The 17,852-nt window shown below is 34.6% G+C and overlaps 1 protein-coding gene across 5 annotated transcripts in view; it reads right to left on the reverse strand.

Annotated features, from left to right (window-relative positions):
• Positions 1–17,852, reverse strand: part of ZNF385D (zinc finger protein 385D) — a 438,227-nt gene that overhangs the window by 80,614 nt on the left and 339,761 nt on the right. For all 5 annotated transcript variants that reach the window (XM_040547926.1, XM_040547929.1, XM_040547928.1 and 2 more), the window contains one exon: positions 12,295–12,405. In XM_040547926.1, the coding sequence (XP_040403860.1) occupies positions 12,295–12,405 (111 nt within the window). The remainder of the gene's footprint in view (positions 1–12,294; positions 12,406–17,852) is intronic.

A 17,852-nucleotide genomic window follows, 5' to 3' on the forward strand; every position in this document is an offset into this window, starting at 1 on the left:
CCAGAAAGGCTTGCCTTGCATGTAAGGCCTGTTTCACTAATTAAGACAGGCTCTAGAAAAATAGCCAAAATGGCATTGTACCATTTTTAATGTATTTTGTTAAAAATTCACACATCTTGTAATGTACACTTCCTCAGCTTTTCTGTGAAGAAAGTTTCATTCTTAAAGACCTTTCAAGCACTAGAGAGATACAAATTAGTCATGTAATTTCAGAAAAAAAAAATATATATATATATATATATAATAATAAATGCTAGGCACTGGGATTTATATGCAATGAAATACTGTAAAAATCTTCATTCCTCCAGTGCCCGAAGTGCTAATTATTTCCATATACTCCAGGTTTTCCAGCATCTCAAGACATTGTTGCTCACTTATTGCTGCTTCTCAGAACACATTTATCTTAGAAACTGGTTTTATTTTAACTGTTTATAACTGAGTAAGATTATGGTATGAAAATCATGTTAGAGAAGAAATTGACAAGCAGTGACAAGTACCTTGTGGCAGGCTCTTTGACTAGAATTGTATTAATGAAGAACCACCAAACGTCTCTATTTTAATAACAAAAGAAAATTTTCTGTTATGTCATAACAGTAATAAGTGCTGAGAGTCTTTGGAAAGGTAATGCAGATTGATGTACCCTGTAAAATAAAAATTCTGCAATATATTCATATTAATTACTAAAACATAAAAATAAACAGGATGTCACTTTGAAAGAATAACTTCTATACTAGTGATGAAATTTTGTATTTGGCAAATAGGGTATTCAAACAGACAGAGCATAAGGAATGAGCCTGTTTGAGAGATTATTTGATTTGTGATTTAGTGTTTTAATCATCAGTTTAAGAACAAACAAAATAAAGCATCTGAGCAAGTATGCCATAGTTCTTCCTTTCCTTTCCTTAATTACTGTATATATCCCTCGCCTATTAAATTATGACATTTGGACATGTTTTGTATCACTGTGTAGATTGAGGTGAGAGATAATAATGCTGAAGCGTCTGCATCTAATGAAAACATAACACCTTCTATTTGTTGGCATGGTTCACTGCAAAAAAGCAATATACCACTGTCCAGAAAATGGCCAGAAGGAATAGGAAAATGAGCTACTGCTAATTAAACCTTTTATGTAAAAACATGATTGCTAATCAAATCTGTATTACTCCATACTCTCATGCTCTACATTCTTTTTCATTTACACTTCATCCTGTAGCCCCTGAAGTATCAGGTTTACAGGTTTCTTATATATTGTTCTTTTTAAAAAGATGCTAAAAATGAAAAAGGGACTGTGGGAGGAAAATGAATGGTGCAATTAAACTACATCTGGTTATTCTGATAGCTAACTAAAACTCATATTCAAGTTATTAAAAAAACAAAGTATTTACTCAAGATGAACTTTCATCATACTTGTGACAACTCAGTTACAGTTTTATTATAAGGAAGAAAATATGTTTGGCTTTAGATACATAGAATGCACTTATTGACAGAAGTGTTTTATTCAGTAACGATCACAACAATACAAGCCATATTTCCTTTAAAGAAAGGAAAGATGTCTTTAATTTTTAATGATTCCATTGCTATGAAATCTGTTACACAAACAATTTAAATAAATTGAATTCTAAAGATAAATATTACCTTAGCTAAGTATCAGATTAAAAGCCAACAAAATTGCTTTTGCAAAAATACTGGGCTAACATATGTTATGTTCCTCCTAGTGAAGTACCCCATAATTGTTCAGATTTTAATTTATATAGTGATAATTACAGTAATATTTGTCCAATGAAGTGAAAAGTTACAACATGAGATGTTATTTGAAACAGAAAAGCATTCTTCTTATAATCATATAGGGAAAGATCAACTGAACTTGCTATTTTTGTCAAGAAATAGTAAAATCAAAGCAAGCACTGACAATTGGAACAAGATTCTAAATGTAAATTAAAATACTTCAGACAAAAGGCTTGAAGGCAAGTGATTCTCCCATCGAGGGATGATTTTCACTTGTCTCCAGGTGTAACATTATGTGCACTGATGGGCTGATCAACAGAACAGAACTTCTTCCCAGCTGTAATCAGGAGTGATTGATGGTTGGGACAAAAAAGTTGATTATCATGACAAGTCCACTGATGCAGAGAAAATAGGCTATGCTGGGGAAAGGATAAAACCTGTTTAGGGACTACCTTCTAAAATCTCCTTTATAAAGAAGAAAAAGAAACATTTAAGCCCATACAAAAGGAGCTAATACATGAATTTAGTAAATTTGCTGTGCATCTGTACCTATAGTTGTTCTACCATGACACAATGAGACCTATATAAACCCCAAACAGAGTAAATCCTTTTCTTTTAAAAACATAGTTTTAAATCAACCAATCAGAAAACTACATATACTGAAGCAACTATATGCTCTACCAGTAAAGCATTGCCTCAGTTTGAATACATGTTTTGAATTCATAATCAGGCTTTTAAAGGCCATGGGGAAGTTCAGTGTAAGTGCCATATTGGATTCTTTCCTGAAAAGAAGTCAGTCTCCTTTGGCCATTTTAAACCTTTAAAGGCTTCATTTTCAATTGAGATCAAAAAAATGCATGAGTGAGGGAAATACACCCTCAAAGGTATAGTTCAAATATGTGCTTGCTTTTTTTTTTTTTTTTTTTGATATATATTCCAATATAAAGCTTTTTAAAGCAGATACTGGGTTGCACTTCCACTCCTTCAGAGGATCAGACTCCCAGCTGTTAGCTGTGATGTGACTGAGCACATGGAATAACAATATCCCCAGAGACTGTAAAAGACATGCAAGGAGTGATAAAAGAAACAAGGAGCTGAAAAAGTCAGGCCTGGAGGTTCTGAAGTGGAATTTGTTTACATGAGGGACAGTTACATTTAATAGTAATTCTCACAAAATTAAATATTATTTTTGCCACAAGAGCTGCCTGCACAGAACAGAAAGAAGACTATATCACAGGTATCCCAGGGAGTGCAATTCTACTGACCATAAAGAAAAAAAAAACAACAACAACAGCAAAAAAACTATATTTAATGCATTTTCAGAAAGAATTAGTAATTACATCAGTTAACTCATTTTGATAAAGATCTATCCACATCACACAAAACTGCAAATTTTCTCCCTATGCGCTCTTTCTGTAGACCAAACTTTCACATACAGCCTTGCCTGTTCCTTTTTTCTCGTATCCTTACCAGTGCCTAATAAATTAAGTACAGTCTAGCCAAAAGGAATCACTGATAGGTGACAGAGAACAGCCAATATTTTGCCATTTTTATTTTTAAATTTATCTGCACCTATTATTAATAATCCAGAATCTCAGATGTTCAGCTGGATATATATTTATTATTATTTTTATAAATCTATAAGCAAAAAGTTAGAAAAGGCCAAACAAAGGTGGGTGAAGATGACACAGAAAAGAGTTTGCAATTTATGTTTCCTTCTTGGTGATGACTTGCTTACCGAAAGTGGTTTCTGCAGGAGTTTCCATCACAGTTGTTCATAAATTTCTGTTGCGTATTATATTTGACTGATTTACTTCACATTTGGGCTGAGGAAGGTGACAGGAAAAAATGCCTCTAATATAAATAAGTGTATGGGAATAAGTGATAAAGCAGAGGTTTCTCTCCTTGCAGTTGGAGTGGCAGCCTTTTCTATGAATGGATCATGTGAGAGAATCAGAACAAACATGAAGAACACTTGCCCCTTTTATATGTTTGTCTGTCTGTACTAATTCCCTCCTAATTCCATTAGGTAAGTAATGGTATTTTTCAATGTGCATTTGAGTAATACTAAGCTTTATCTTTGTTTCTACAGTTCCTGCCAAAGACACCTAAGAAACAACAGCTGCCCACTACCTTCCCAATGTTAGTATTTGCATCTCATTCCCATAATGCTCCCCCCACCCTTCACCAGATACAAAATCTTTCTGACACTAGTATAGCCCAAAGAATGTAGATACAGGACCCAATTCATTAAAACCACTGGAGATATATATGAATTTTGTCTGCAAGTCATCTTACTAACTGACAGAGAATCTACATAGCACTCCTAACATTAAAGTCATATTTTGGAAAATCTAGGACCCATCATATAATTTAGACCAGCTTTTTTTTTTTTTTTTTCCCCTCAATTTCATGTTTCCTGATCCATTCTTATATCTCAATTTAATAATTTCTGAGAGAAGGAAAACTTTCTGACTGTAATTAGCATTTTAGACTTTCCCTCTTAAGTACTCTCACCTCTGCCTTTCTCTCTTCTTTCTGCTGCTCTTTGTAGTTCTAAGATAATCTAAACCCAAGCATAAGTTAGAAGTTGGCTCCAACTGGCAAATATTGCAACCATTCACTTTGGTGCCAGAAGCAGAAACCTTTTAAACCAATTTGTCTCTATGTTCCACAGTCAGAACACTGGTCATTAATCTTCTGCAAATTATTAACAGGACTAAAAAAGAGAGCCGTTACCTATTCACAGATCATTTCTAGCAAATTCAAGTAATTTTCAAGAGACGTCAAACCTTCTGCACAACTGATTTCTTTTATCAAAAAAAGTGAGTGCTTTGAAAATGAAATAACCAGGTAGGATGAGCAGAGAGTTGACAAAAATGAATAAAAAAGTAGTACAAAGCAATTGTTTTGTAGCATCTTTAAGTCCTAACACAGCAACAGCTGCTGATCAACTGACAGTTTTAATCTCTCCAGGATCGTGTTTCTACAATGACTGACATTCAGCTGGCATAGATATTGAACATTCTCCACAGCCTGTGCTTGTGAAGGGAGCCGTAAGCATTAGACATTGCTTTCTCCTGAATTTAGAGATTCCCTTTTCAACAACTACTGCTAAATGTGGCTTAAGAGTGAATTTTGGATGGAAAGCATATCTTGCAGTATGAATACAGTAGACACAAAGTGACTCCATCTGTCCTTATCAACAACAGACTGAGTAATCAGCTTACATTCAGAGCAAGATTTTTTAAAGATCAGTAACTTAAAACTTTCTTTCTCTAATATATTCTTGCCCCAGGCAATGCTTCTGTGAGCCTGATACCACTGGTCTGGTCCATGTTCTGCAGCAATACAGAGATTTCTTACATGGAACAGATTGCTTTCGTTACAAAAGAGAAGATAGGTACCAGGATTAGTGAAGAGTTGGTTACTGAGCATCACCCAAACTGTTTGGTTCATATACTTGATTGTCAATCAAGGTAATTATACATATCCTTAGCATATCAGTCACAGGACTCAGTTCAACACCTCCAGAAGTACTCAGAAGCTAAACAGCAAGGTGCTGTATTATATATGTATAATTTCTGCTTCTACGTTATACAGGTGCATAATAGTACTGTATAGAAGGTAAAAACAGCAAAAGGAATTTATTTATATTTTTATTAAGCATTTTAGAATTGTTTCAAGAAACTATAGGTTTTCATAATATTCATAATAATTCAAAAATCATAAGTATTGCTCAGCAGACTACTGTGGGTTTCTTACTTCATAAATTGTTACTTAGTTCCTACATGAAAAAAAAAAAAAGGTTCCTCTGAATATACAATGAGCAAAATAACATTGTATTGTTCAGAAATTTGTAATGTATGCAGTGTAAAAGCAAAATATTCTATTTTATTTGATTAGATTTTTGAATACCAAAAATATCTTGAATATTTTTAGCAATTTTTGGATTTCCATAGTGTATTGACATAAATTCTAGATATTCAGAATTCTCTGAATTACTAGCTACTTTTTCCAGTGAATACTATAAACCAGCATCTCCGGAAAAGTGTCGACCTATATTTCCACTCTGATTCACATTCTGATCTTAAATGATCAATGTGCATGTGCAATTCCACAACTGAAATCAGTATTTGTTCCTCCTAACACTGACCTTCACAGTACAGAAAAGATTGTACATTACTAGAAAGAAATAGCACACACACATGCACATGTGCATGCACACAGACATAAATATATAAACACACACATGCACATGCATAAGGGGATGAGTATGGGGTTTTTTTGTTTGTTTGTTTTTTATAATATACTCATACACATACATAAATAAAAGTTATGGAGTTATCCATATAAGGAGTTAATTCTGGAATATTTGTTCTCAGTGAGGTACAAGTGCTGCAATTAGTGCTATACCCTCACAGAGTAACAGTAACTTGAAGCAGATGCTGAGTATCTCTAAGTGTTTGTGCAAGAAAATCTTAAAGAACTGGGCTGATGACTTCACAGAAGGGGGGTATATTGGTTTGGAACAACCAGAAATAAAATTGCCCCAAGAAAATACATAAATGCACTTGAAAGCTGGTAATAAATGATAATGACAAGAAGCAACTTTAAGAAAGCTGTCTTACAATTCAAGCAGAAATTGTTGTTTTTATACTAAATTGTTGATTTTATACCAAAGCAGGGTTCCAAATCTACAGGTTAATTTATAATCTAAATTTTAATCTAATTCAAAATCAGCGGTACAATTAAAACCTGCAAAGAATGAGAACATGTGGTTATAGCCACACACACAACAGTGATTGAGGCGAATAGTACACGTGGTTTTAAATACCCTTTAAGAGTATTTCTGAAAGTTGAAAAATAACAGTTTTCAAACCAGGAAGGTGAAATGCTAAATAACTTTTATTTAGCTGTATCAGCCTTTCCTGGTTCTCAAAGAACAAACTTTGAAAGTTTCTCTGTCCTTGGAGAGGCCCAGAACAGGTGTGACCACTGCTTGGCACAGACAAGAAATGAAATCTCTGTTAACTCCTTCAAACCACAGAACCAGTTTTGCAGTTAAAGTGCAAGGCCATCTAATCTCTCTCTCAACTCTGGGATAGCATTGAGCACTCCTGGCCATCCTCAGAACTGGGTGTCAAACTTTTTAAGACTGTTAACTGACAGGGAGCCCATATCCAACCCTATGTTCTTCATTTCAGAATTTCACAAACATTGTAACTGGAATTATTTCACTAAATATTCTGATTAAAACAAACAAACAATCAAAGAAGCAAATTAAGCTGAATATTCTTCTACTAAACCCAAGGAACACAAAGGTCAGTTGGTCTCTGTGCTTTTAATAATCTGCTTTAGTATATTCCAAACCTGCTATATTTTCATTGTCTTCTTCACTTTATATCTATACAATCCTTTCTACTTTCCCCAGCCAAGTGATATTTTTTCACGTCTTGTCATACTTGTTGATGTATTCTAAATTTTGCAATTAATTATGTTTTTGTTGAAGTGTGATGACCACTGCTGTAAATGATTCTTTATCTGAGGCATTGCCAATTTTAAATACTGTGGAATATTTACCTGTCTACTGATCTATGTAAATTTTTTTCCCAGTTAGCCCTTGACAACATACACTCAGTAAGTCTTTTTTACTCATTAAGCCAGACAATTCTCATTTTACTGCTTGCTCATTTATTTTTTCCAGCCTAAATAAAATACTTTGTGCTTGTATTTACTGCATTCATTAGAATTCTAAATTATTTTCTCCAAATCAGGATTATCATTTTGGACTACAGTCCTGAACTTGCCACCTTCTATCAAGTACCTCCATCTTGGTATCATTAAGAAACCTAGTATGCGTACTCTCTATTCTTTCATACACAACACTAATGAAAATTTAGAGTAGCAGCAGGTGTGGAAAAGACTCTTGCAGATCCTGACTTGTACCATTCTTTTGTTTTGACAGGAAACTACCAACAACTATTCTCAGTATAGTTTTTCAATCTGTTGTGCAACCAACTTTTTATAATTTTACCTGGACCATACTTCCCTACTTACTTTATAAGGCTGTCACATAGATCTTTATCAATGCTTATTAAAGCCAAAAGATATCACATCTACTTATTCCCATTATTCATTAGATCAATTACCCTGTCAAAGGAGAAAATTAGATTGGTTTGACAGGATTTGTTCTTAACAAATTCATGTTGTCAGTTTTTTATCACCTTCTTATACCCTATATACTTACAAACTAATACTTTAATCATTTGTTTTAGATACCAAGCAACCAGGCATAACCTAAACAGGATACGAGTCCTCTGGTTCTGCTTCTCCATGAAAGTGAGAACCATAGTAAAATACTATGGATCTATATTGCATCTTCATTCTCCAAAGCATTCAGGTTTTTTGTTTGTCTATTTCTTTTATACTGAAACAGCACCTTTTGAATCCTGACAACTTCATATAGCTGAACTGCTTATCAGTTCATAAGTACCTTTGCTTTAGAGGGCTGGAGAAAAACAAGGCAAAAAACACAACAAATAAGGACTCCAGGATGAGCATTCAGCTCATGATTTTCAGGAGAACATTACTACTGTTGCTATTTAAGACAAGCAATTATTTATGTCTAGCATATTTGGAAATACGTTTACAGTGTATCATAATGGAATTCACGTCCTGTGAGTACATCAAAACTTTGCCCCACCTTTCTCTAAAGGCAAGCTGAACTCAAGTGTCTGTTTAACACAAGACAGAAAAGTAAGAGAGAGACCTTTTGCAAGAATCAACCTGGTTAGCAGACACTGTTACACCTTAGATCAAATGGTGAAATTAGAAACGCAGGCAAAACAAGATCAAATAATCAAGACAGGTGATCAAAAAATGAGGAAAACTTAGTAAAGTTTTTTTTTTTTTTTTTTTTTTTTCTCCTTGAAGTCATGGGGTTTCTTTGTTTTTTTAGTGAGTTCTCATGTTAGCAGAGTATTTTCTCCAACATCTACCTGTAGGGTAGGCACATGAGTTGTCCTACTCAGGTTAGCTGGAATTCATTTTGCAAGGTGCTTCTAGCAGATGTTTAATGTTTACTATAAAGCATGTATTTAACAGATCTTCTAAACTGGTTCAATAACACCCAGCAGTTGGCAAAATCTAAAGGGCAACTCACACACTTTTGCCCTGTATTGGGTGCACAATGTAAAGGCAAATGCTATAAAGAGATCTCCTTCAATGAAAAAAAAAAAGTGCACTGCTTGAAACAGATTCCACTGAACCTACCTGTGTTATTCTAGTGTTTTTGTTTGTTGTTTTTCTTCTCAGCATGGACAGGCTTTGCTTATTTGCTCATTCCTACTTTCCCTTGTATGAGAAGATTTATTTTAAAAAGAAATACTGAACACACAGCTGTCATGAAGATTTATAGATAACTCCTTTAGAAAGAAGCTAAATGATTTTAGACTATTGTAGTGCCTTTTCTCATTTTTCTTTGAAATGTAATTTTGATACCATGTAGACAGAAAAAAGCTCTTCTGCACTGAAAGAATTCTGTATCAAAGGGGATAAAATTCTGTATTATCTACAAAAATGAAAAATCTCACAGACCAGTTTTATTGTAAACATTTTCATAATATTGTCATGCAGTAGGTAAATGGAATTTCTATTCATTATTCTCTGATAAAAACCTATCTCCAGCATCTAAAAATAAAGATGCATCAGTAGTACTGCCACAAAGCCCTAGGTTTCTGAACAGGAAAGCTATTTATTGTTCGTATGGTTTTAAATCCTGTTCAACAAAATATGATGAAAATGAAAGGTAGGTATATTCAGTAAATTAAAACCTTTTCATAATAATAGGAAAAAAATTACAGTGTGTGTTGGTATTTAAATAGTTGGGTTACCAAAAGTCGATTTATTTATTTATTTATGTATTTTAGAGCAACCTTTTCTTTAAGCCTTAAAATTAAATCTGCATATTTTTGCTACAAAAACCAGTGGACATTCAGAATTACCCAAGCAACCAAGGAACTTAGCTCTGCCTATTCCACTCACATTGCAGAAAAGCATTTCTAAAACTGCAGCAGAACTCTAATTGTTATTTCTTGAAAAGCCTCAGCAGAGCACTTTGTGAATTTCATCAGTAATAACTATACTCACTGAACGAGAAGAGAGCATCATAAAGACATCCACAAATCTCTTTTCGGTGTTAGAGAAAATGGGAAGAAATGTCTTCCCAAGTTAATCACTGGACAACATTTGAAATCCTAATCTCTCTATCTAGAAGAAACACTGGGGATGCTTTAAAATTTAGGTGAATATTAAAAGGAGAAAGCGAAAGATACTCAGTAAGGTCTTCCCATTGCATAAAGTTAACAGTACTATCTACTTTCAGAGAGAGGACCATTAGAACAAACTTCCACTGAACAGAGTTGGTGAATTGGAATTCAAGGCTCTTGCACCTGAAGGTGTGAAAGGGCAATTAAATTTATGCTGCACAGCTTTTCTTCCAAGAGTTTCCTGTGAACAGCCTAAATTAATAGATTTCCACTGAAACCATTTTTTTGGATATCGTAGATGCCTCTGAAAATGGCCGCTGCCTCTTCCCCCTCACTTCTTTGGAATCCTTTCTAAGAGCAGCAGAAGAGGAGCAGAATGGGGGCATACCAGTCCTCTGAGTCAGAAGTATCAGTGTCCACTATCTTGTTTCCTTCCATTTAGATTTATTTATTTATTTATTTATTTTATTTCAAACACTTTCTTCTGGAAAATACCTAGCTTCTGTCAGCTGGAAAATTTTCTGCCCCATGTATGAATCTGAGTTGCATATATGCTAATGATTAAGTCAGCTTAATGACATATTCAACCTCACTTTTGCCTGGATCTTTTTGCAGACTAACAAATGGTATTCCCTCTTTGTAAAGGAGATGCTTCACATTGGTACGTAACACTGCGGTGTTTGATGCCTCTTCTAGCTATATACAATGTATGATTCAGCATGACATACTCTTTCTTAAGACGAAGCTGAAAATTATGAGCAATGATCCAGGCTGCTCAGTCACAAGGACCTACTGTGGCCCAGAAGTCTCCACTGTCCCTTAAAAATTCTGTTCATCAGAGTCCCACCGTGAATGGCTCAATATTCACAGTCACAATTCTGGCATCTAGCTTCTAAACAGAAAATCCTATTTTGATTCTCTTATTTTCACCTGTGAGGATCATGACAGTTCCAGATATTGTATTATGATTTGCATCACTGTTTGAGAATGATGTCAATGCTATAAGAGAAAGGTGTGCATTCAGTCCATGAACTAGAAAACCCAGAGTCCTCAGTGAAGCTTAAGTATGTGATAGTCACTAGTGGGAAAATCATGACTGGGATCTTGTTAAAATTCTTGCTAAGCAATACAAAGCTGAGGGGAATGAAGAAAGCTGCATTATTTTAATACCTACATGGCCAATCTATTACAGAAGACTTCAAAGCTCATTTTAAGTGTTTGACAAGTTTATGGCTTTGATACATAATTGATAAGCTAAAAATAGGTTGATTAAGTGTTCATAAATAGCTGCCTACAAAGAAACAGCTGCACACAAGAGTTCTTTCACTTCTTCATATGACTACCATGAGGAAGGAACCTTGTGGATGTTTTTGGGCTGAACTTCAGTAGACATTCAAACATTTTTGTTTTTATATAAGTAACTCCCATATGTAAATTAGCAAACAGGTAATAACTGAAGGACATTTGAAACAGGAAGACAAGCTGCCACCAGCAATGCCCATGTCATGAAACTCCCTGGGAAGACTAGAATAGCAGAAGACAGTATATAGTACTATGTCATTTTTTGTCTTCACACACAAAGTTGCTGGAGAAGGAAATAAAGGAGTTGAATTCTGAGAGGCTTTTCTGTGACAGAAGAGGTGTTCCTTGGCAAGGAGTACCACAGTACAGTTTCCTTGGGTAATTACAAGGGACGGGTCTCCTCTGTATATTAGAGAACATTTCCAGATCAGATTGCCCTATTTAATTGTTGGAGGAATGAGAGGATGCAGGGTAGGAGCCAATAGACAAAAATTACCTGCTTCTATTATTATTATTACTATTAAGATTGTACCGCCAAGATAGGAGTATTAAAATACAATTCTAACCAAAAAGGTATATTTTTGTAAGGGTAGAAAATGGAAGGTAAATCCACAAGGATGATAAACACATCTGAATAACATCGAACATTTACAGGAAGAAAAGAAAGGCAACTGTATCTGGGACTGACAGAAGAATTAGGACCCAGCAAATATTTCAGTCTTATTAGCAGTAATGGGTCAATCCGTTTTCCTATTTTCACTCTGTGCAGCACAACTGAAGTTGATGAGCTTGCAGAGATACATCCGCAGGGAAAATCTGGCTTGATGTATAAACACTATCAAATAATTGTGTTTATTTGAAGCATCCTACAGCCTTTTCATCTGCTGAATCACAAACCGAAATCACAACATTTCATTTAGGTTCAATTTATGCAAATCATGGCACATCCTAAAAGATAAATACATATTTCTAATCTGATACAAAATGATCAACTTACATCCGAATTAAATCTCAGCTGGCAAATGTTGCATGATATGATTTGCTTTCTTCGATGAGGAAGAGGAACCCCAAATGTATGATTTATTACAGCTTTTTGAATTGGGTCCATCTGTAAAAGAGAGAAGAAAAAGAAATATAAAAGCATTTGCTGTTTCACTGTATTTTATATTTTCTATAGTTGCAAAACAGATAATACATCATTCCAAACCATACTCCACACTACAGAAAACTATTATTTTTCTTTGAAAATTAATATTTCTTCTTCGTGCAGTTTTATGAAAAGGTAACACAGAAAGGAACAAAGAAGTGTCGTTAGCTATCTTGAAACACGTATCCTTAGTAGTATTCTACATGTACCAACCTCCCTTTACTGACAAAAGCTAAAAGCTGTGAACACTGAATAAATTTACCTATTTATATTTTTCTTATACCAAAGATAAACTAGTACGATAAATGAAACAATAATATTTTATATAAAATTACTAACAAAGCAATCAACGAAAATGTGAAGGACTACTATATAAAAATAATTCCCAAATAACATACAATAGATCAGTATTGTGAAAAAAATAATAACTTTCCAGGAACCAATAAATGATCTTTTTCAATAAAACACCTTCCACACAACCAATGAAAAATCCAAATCCTCCGAAGATTATTTTCACAGCCATTTAGAAGAAAATTTATTTTTCAATAAACCCTACTTAAGGATGAATTTTGACTTTGATGAAAAGCATTATTCTGAAAAAACCTCCACCAGAAAGTCGATCTGGCAGTATCCTGTTTAAAAAAAAAAATAGTATTATTTTGGCAGAAAATTTGAATCAGCTTCCCCAAATCTATTGGTTGAAATGATTTATATGTCATTTTTACAAGAAGTATCTGACAGCTATTCCTAAAATCTAGCAACAGCTTTACAGCAAGTTGGTATGCCAACTTTAACCAATTCAAATATAGATTTTATCTTTGAATTTTATTACTAAAAATTCACATAATTTGATGAAGCAAATACATCTAATTGTCTAACTGACAATAATCAGTATTCAGACAGAATACTTTATATGTGCTTTGAGAGCCAAACACCTTTTCTATGTTCATGTCCCCGTGATTTACTTTCTTGAGTCAGTTAGCAAAGGTTTATTTTATAAATAAAGAATCACAGCTTTTTCTCAAAGTAATCAATGATTCATGGAAGCTGTAATGGTAGGCAGCCATGGCCTCTATTGCAGTGAATCCAAAACAGTTCACTACAGACCTGTTGCATCATCTGACATCTGTTCAGTGTAAGGTATGAAATAGGTCATAGGCTTAAACTAATTCTTGTTGAAAAGAAATTCAGATCAGGAGACAAGAGGAGAAGGAGAGGAGGGAGGGAGGAACAAGGGAAACTCTGCGATGTTATAGAAAGGTTTAGAAGAAATGTTCAGTTTGAAAATCCTCTTCAATTCAATGCAAAAGTGAAATATCTCACCTGTTTGTAAAACCACCATCACAAATGAGCATTAGTCCCTAGAACTAGGGACACCACTATAACATAACCGAAAAACAACACTGATCACTAAAGTCAGAGAATATCAAGTTGATTCTTGATACTGCAGCATACTGTGTAAGATAATATGAAGACTTTAGCTGTGATCCAACCTTGTGCTTTGGACACTCATTTTACTCTGTAACCTAATTTTTAAAAATACCAACATCTAAAGATACTATTGCACAGACCAGAAACAAGAAAACTACATAGGCATAAACAGTAACAGAAGTTCTTATTTCAACTGCTCCATTCCTCAAGATGTGACTTTTTATGCCAGTAGAACCAGCATACCTTTACCTTGCTGCATGCTTTCAGCACTAAAGCAAAACCTGGTCTTAACCAACACTATTTTAGAGCTGCTGAACTTTTAGGAAATTTAGCCTAAATTTTTAAGAAATGTATGTGCTGTTCCTCTCACCATTGCAGGTCTGAAATACTTATGGAAACCTCAAGCTTAGATATATGAATATGTCAACACACGGTAGCAATATATTGTGCGTCCTTTGATCGAGTGTAACATCTGATCCAGAGACTCACCTTCTTAACCACAGTTTTGAGATGCTATTAATTTAGACTTTAGTGTAAACATGTTAAATTCTGACACATTCTCTCTCAAGTGCCATAAGGTAAGAAAGTTTAAACATCTGACCTATAATTTCATTACTCCTCCTGAGTGCTTTGGATGTGACACTGAGGCCCAGATGACTGAAGTAGACATTAACTTCCTAACTTCCTGCTGAACTGATCAGCTCCAAGACAACACATAGGTTCAGATTACCTAACAGATGATACACTAAAAGTTGACCTTACACTGTTGTAACATGCATCTATACTGTATAATTAAGCAATTCTCAAATGTGGCTTCTGACTGTAGTCTTGTATGCCTTATGTGGTGATGGGTACCACAGTACTGTTTTAGATTATTGATCCTTTTTTATCACTAATTTTTTTATCATGTTTTGGTAACAGATAATTAGGGCTTTGAATATACTAGGCCCCTATTTTTTTTTCTTGACATAGGTTTCCTTGAGCAGGTTTTAATTACTTGTCTTTCTACATCTTCCTTCCTTTTTCAGAACTGGTTCTTTCCTGTTATACTCCTTCCCTTGATGCATCAGTCCTGTGCTTCCGTATGAGAGAAAAGAGTGATATCCACCACAGACATTAAAGAACTATCTACTATAGCCCTTGTGTCTATTTAATGGAGGACGGCTTACGTCAACATGCCAGGGTTGTTAGCAAGCTACAGAAATGTCACTCTGTCATTTCAAATCAGAGTGCCAACAGAACAGTGCCTTAAGTGTTATATGAAAGGCATTACCATGTCTCATAAGCTGGAACAAATAAATTTTTAGTTGGATTTATTTATGTTCACAGTAAGAATTCTAGTTCCAAAAGGGACTGGACTTCTGGTGGAACAGATTCTCACATATTGAGAACAAGTCAAATAACTCTCAGAATAGGAAGAAAAAAGAAAAACAAACAAACAAAGAACACGAATGTGTGGGGTAGTTGATGTGCTTTGTATTTAATTTTATTTTCCTGTTATGGAAAAATGTCAAGTTTCTTTCTTAATTGCTCCAGAGATTTTCTCCTGTTTATCTGCTGATACAGAAATCCATCTGCACATTTCCTTTTCTCTTTCTAAAGATGCAGACTTGTAGATATACAGCTACATGGTCTTACTGTGAACTTGGATGATTTATGTTTGTGGCTCTATATGAAGAAGTGTTCTGGACAGACTTCAAGTTGATTAAGAAAAGCTGCTTCAAAGTAAGAATCCTTGCTCTGACAATTGCTCTTTGATACTGTAGAGCGGAATTAAACTTCAAAACAGAACAGATTCTAATAAAGTTGTGGCTGAATATTGGAGTGGTATTTGAATTTGTTATTTTTTTCATAGAGATTTCATCTGTGTAATACTCCCAATCCATAAATTTCAAATAACCATCCAAAAGCACCAGATAATCTTCCAAAAGTTTTATGCAGGGAATTTGAGAGAGGTAACGTGATAGCGTGATAAGTACTAAGATCTCACAGACGTTGGAAGACAGAGGGGAGTCCTGCTGAGAGTCAGAGGCACAAAGAGAAGCAGCTGATTGCAAAGAAAATAGAAAGCAAGGATTGCAGGGAAACATAAAGAGGGAAATAACATTATGTAGCTGAGATAATCATTGAGTGCTGAGATACTTAAGAGAATCTCTAAGTTCTTCCATGTTCACTGAATGTTATTAAGTACATGTATAGACTGTATTTCAACTTATGTAAATGGTATTTGCTTTCAAAATAAAAGTTATCATGATAAACTTTGATAAAATCTGCTTTTTACTTGTTACTAGTGCTCTATTGCTCTATTTGTATTTCTTAGATGTAATTGATTTACTTCACTCCCATTGATAGTGAAGGAGAGAGAGGCTTACAATTCATATAAAAGATTATGATTCAGCTGACAAAGCTGTGCAGAAGAACAAGGTTTGCAAGATGTCCCTTTACTTCCTCTTACCAACTTATTTGCATTGCAATTTACCACACAGAGGATGTGATGTTCTGTGTTTGATGTGTTCACTGTGCTTAGCTTTGCTATTACCCAGTGCTAGGTATCTCCTACTATGTAGCACAAGCTGTGTCAAACTTTTCATTGGTGATGGTCAGGGGAAAAGACATTGTTCAAGGTTCACTGCAAACCACAAAGTAACTGTTAGCTTGAGCAATGACTGATTCTAATGAAGGTTTCGTATTTGGTTTCGTATTTCATTCAGCTGATTTTTGTTTTCATTATATAAAATATACAGCAGTAATAGTCTTTTTTTTTTAAAATTATTCAAGCTGAAATTTGTAGCAACATTATAATGTTTACTTTCATTGATCAAATACTGTAATCCCTTCCCAAGATCTTCAGGTTAAGCCTACCATATTTCAGCAAAATCCAGTCTTATACTGGGGGGCATGGCAGAACTTGGCCTCTTGTTCCATTTTCTTAGCTTTGACCTTACTACTCCCATTTGGTTTAGCTTGCTTGTTTCAAATTCAACCTTTAAGCCCAATGACCTAAACCCCATTCTTTGTTCTTGTGCTTACCATAGAGCATATTGGAGGCTGCAGTTAAAAGCTTTGTTGTACAAAGCTTTCTGGATGAAACATTTACCACAAAATCACCAAGGACTTGACCCAGGAGATCCCATGTTATCCTTCCTGCCTGTGTAACTTTTCCAGATTCAGCTATCCTTGAAGGTCTTCTGTAGCCAAGTCTCCCTTTCATTAAATTCCATTAAGTATCTGGAGAAGGTAGAACTCGGGGTAGTAAATTTTACCTACAGAGACATTTAACCCTTTGGAAATATAAATTTTATATCAGTTCCATAAATAATGATTTTTTTTTTTTTTAAGTTGAAACTAGAATTGAAGCATAGATCATCTTGAATTTCAACATTTTTTTTTTAACATATGTGACTTTATTAGTCTTTGTTATATGACTTTTTATTCCAGAAACATGCCTACGATACAACAACTGCAAAAGAAAGAATACAAATTTGAGCCATAAAAGCTCAAATCCCAAAAAGGCATTAAAAAGGGGGGGGGGGGGGGGGGGGGGGGGGGGTTGTTGTTTTAATTATGTATTAAAAGACAAGGGGCATGACACATACACTTCAAATGCTTGAACTTAGCAGTAAACTAATTGAGTTGCACTGACATCTATAAACAAGAGCATCCAGGTCAAAAGAGGAAGATAATGTGGATGCCCAAAGCCTGTTCAGAACACACAGTAGGTCTAGATCAAATAAGAAAACATTTTTACCTCAAAGCCAAAGAAATTATCTGCAAAGGACTGACTCAAATCACTATGATCCTACACTAAGTGAGCAGAAAAACAAGTCAGGTTTTTGAAGTTCTCAATAAAAAGTTGCTGTAGATCATTCTAGTGGTAATTTAAAATTGCATGGTGAAAAAAAAAAAAAATACCCACCAAAAGAATGACCTCCATTACTCGAATAGGTAAGTGAATTCAGTGACACAGCTATCAATCT

The sequence above is a fragment of the Cygnus olor genome, chromosome 2 (genome assembly GCF_009769625.2).
Source record: "Cygnus olor isolate bCygOlo1 chromosome 2, bCygOlo1.pri.v2, whole genome shotgun sequence".
In the NCBI taxonomy this organism is placed as follows: Eukaryota; Metazoa; Chordata; class Aves; order Anseriformes; family Anatidae; genus Cygnus; species Cygnus olor.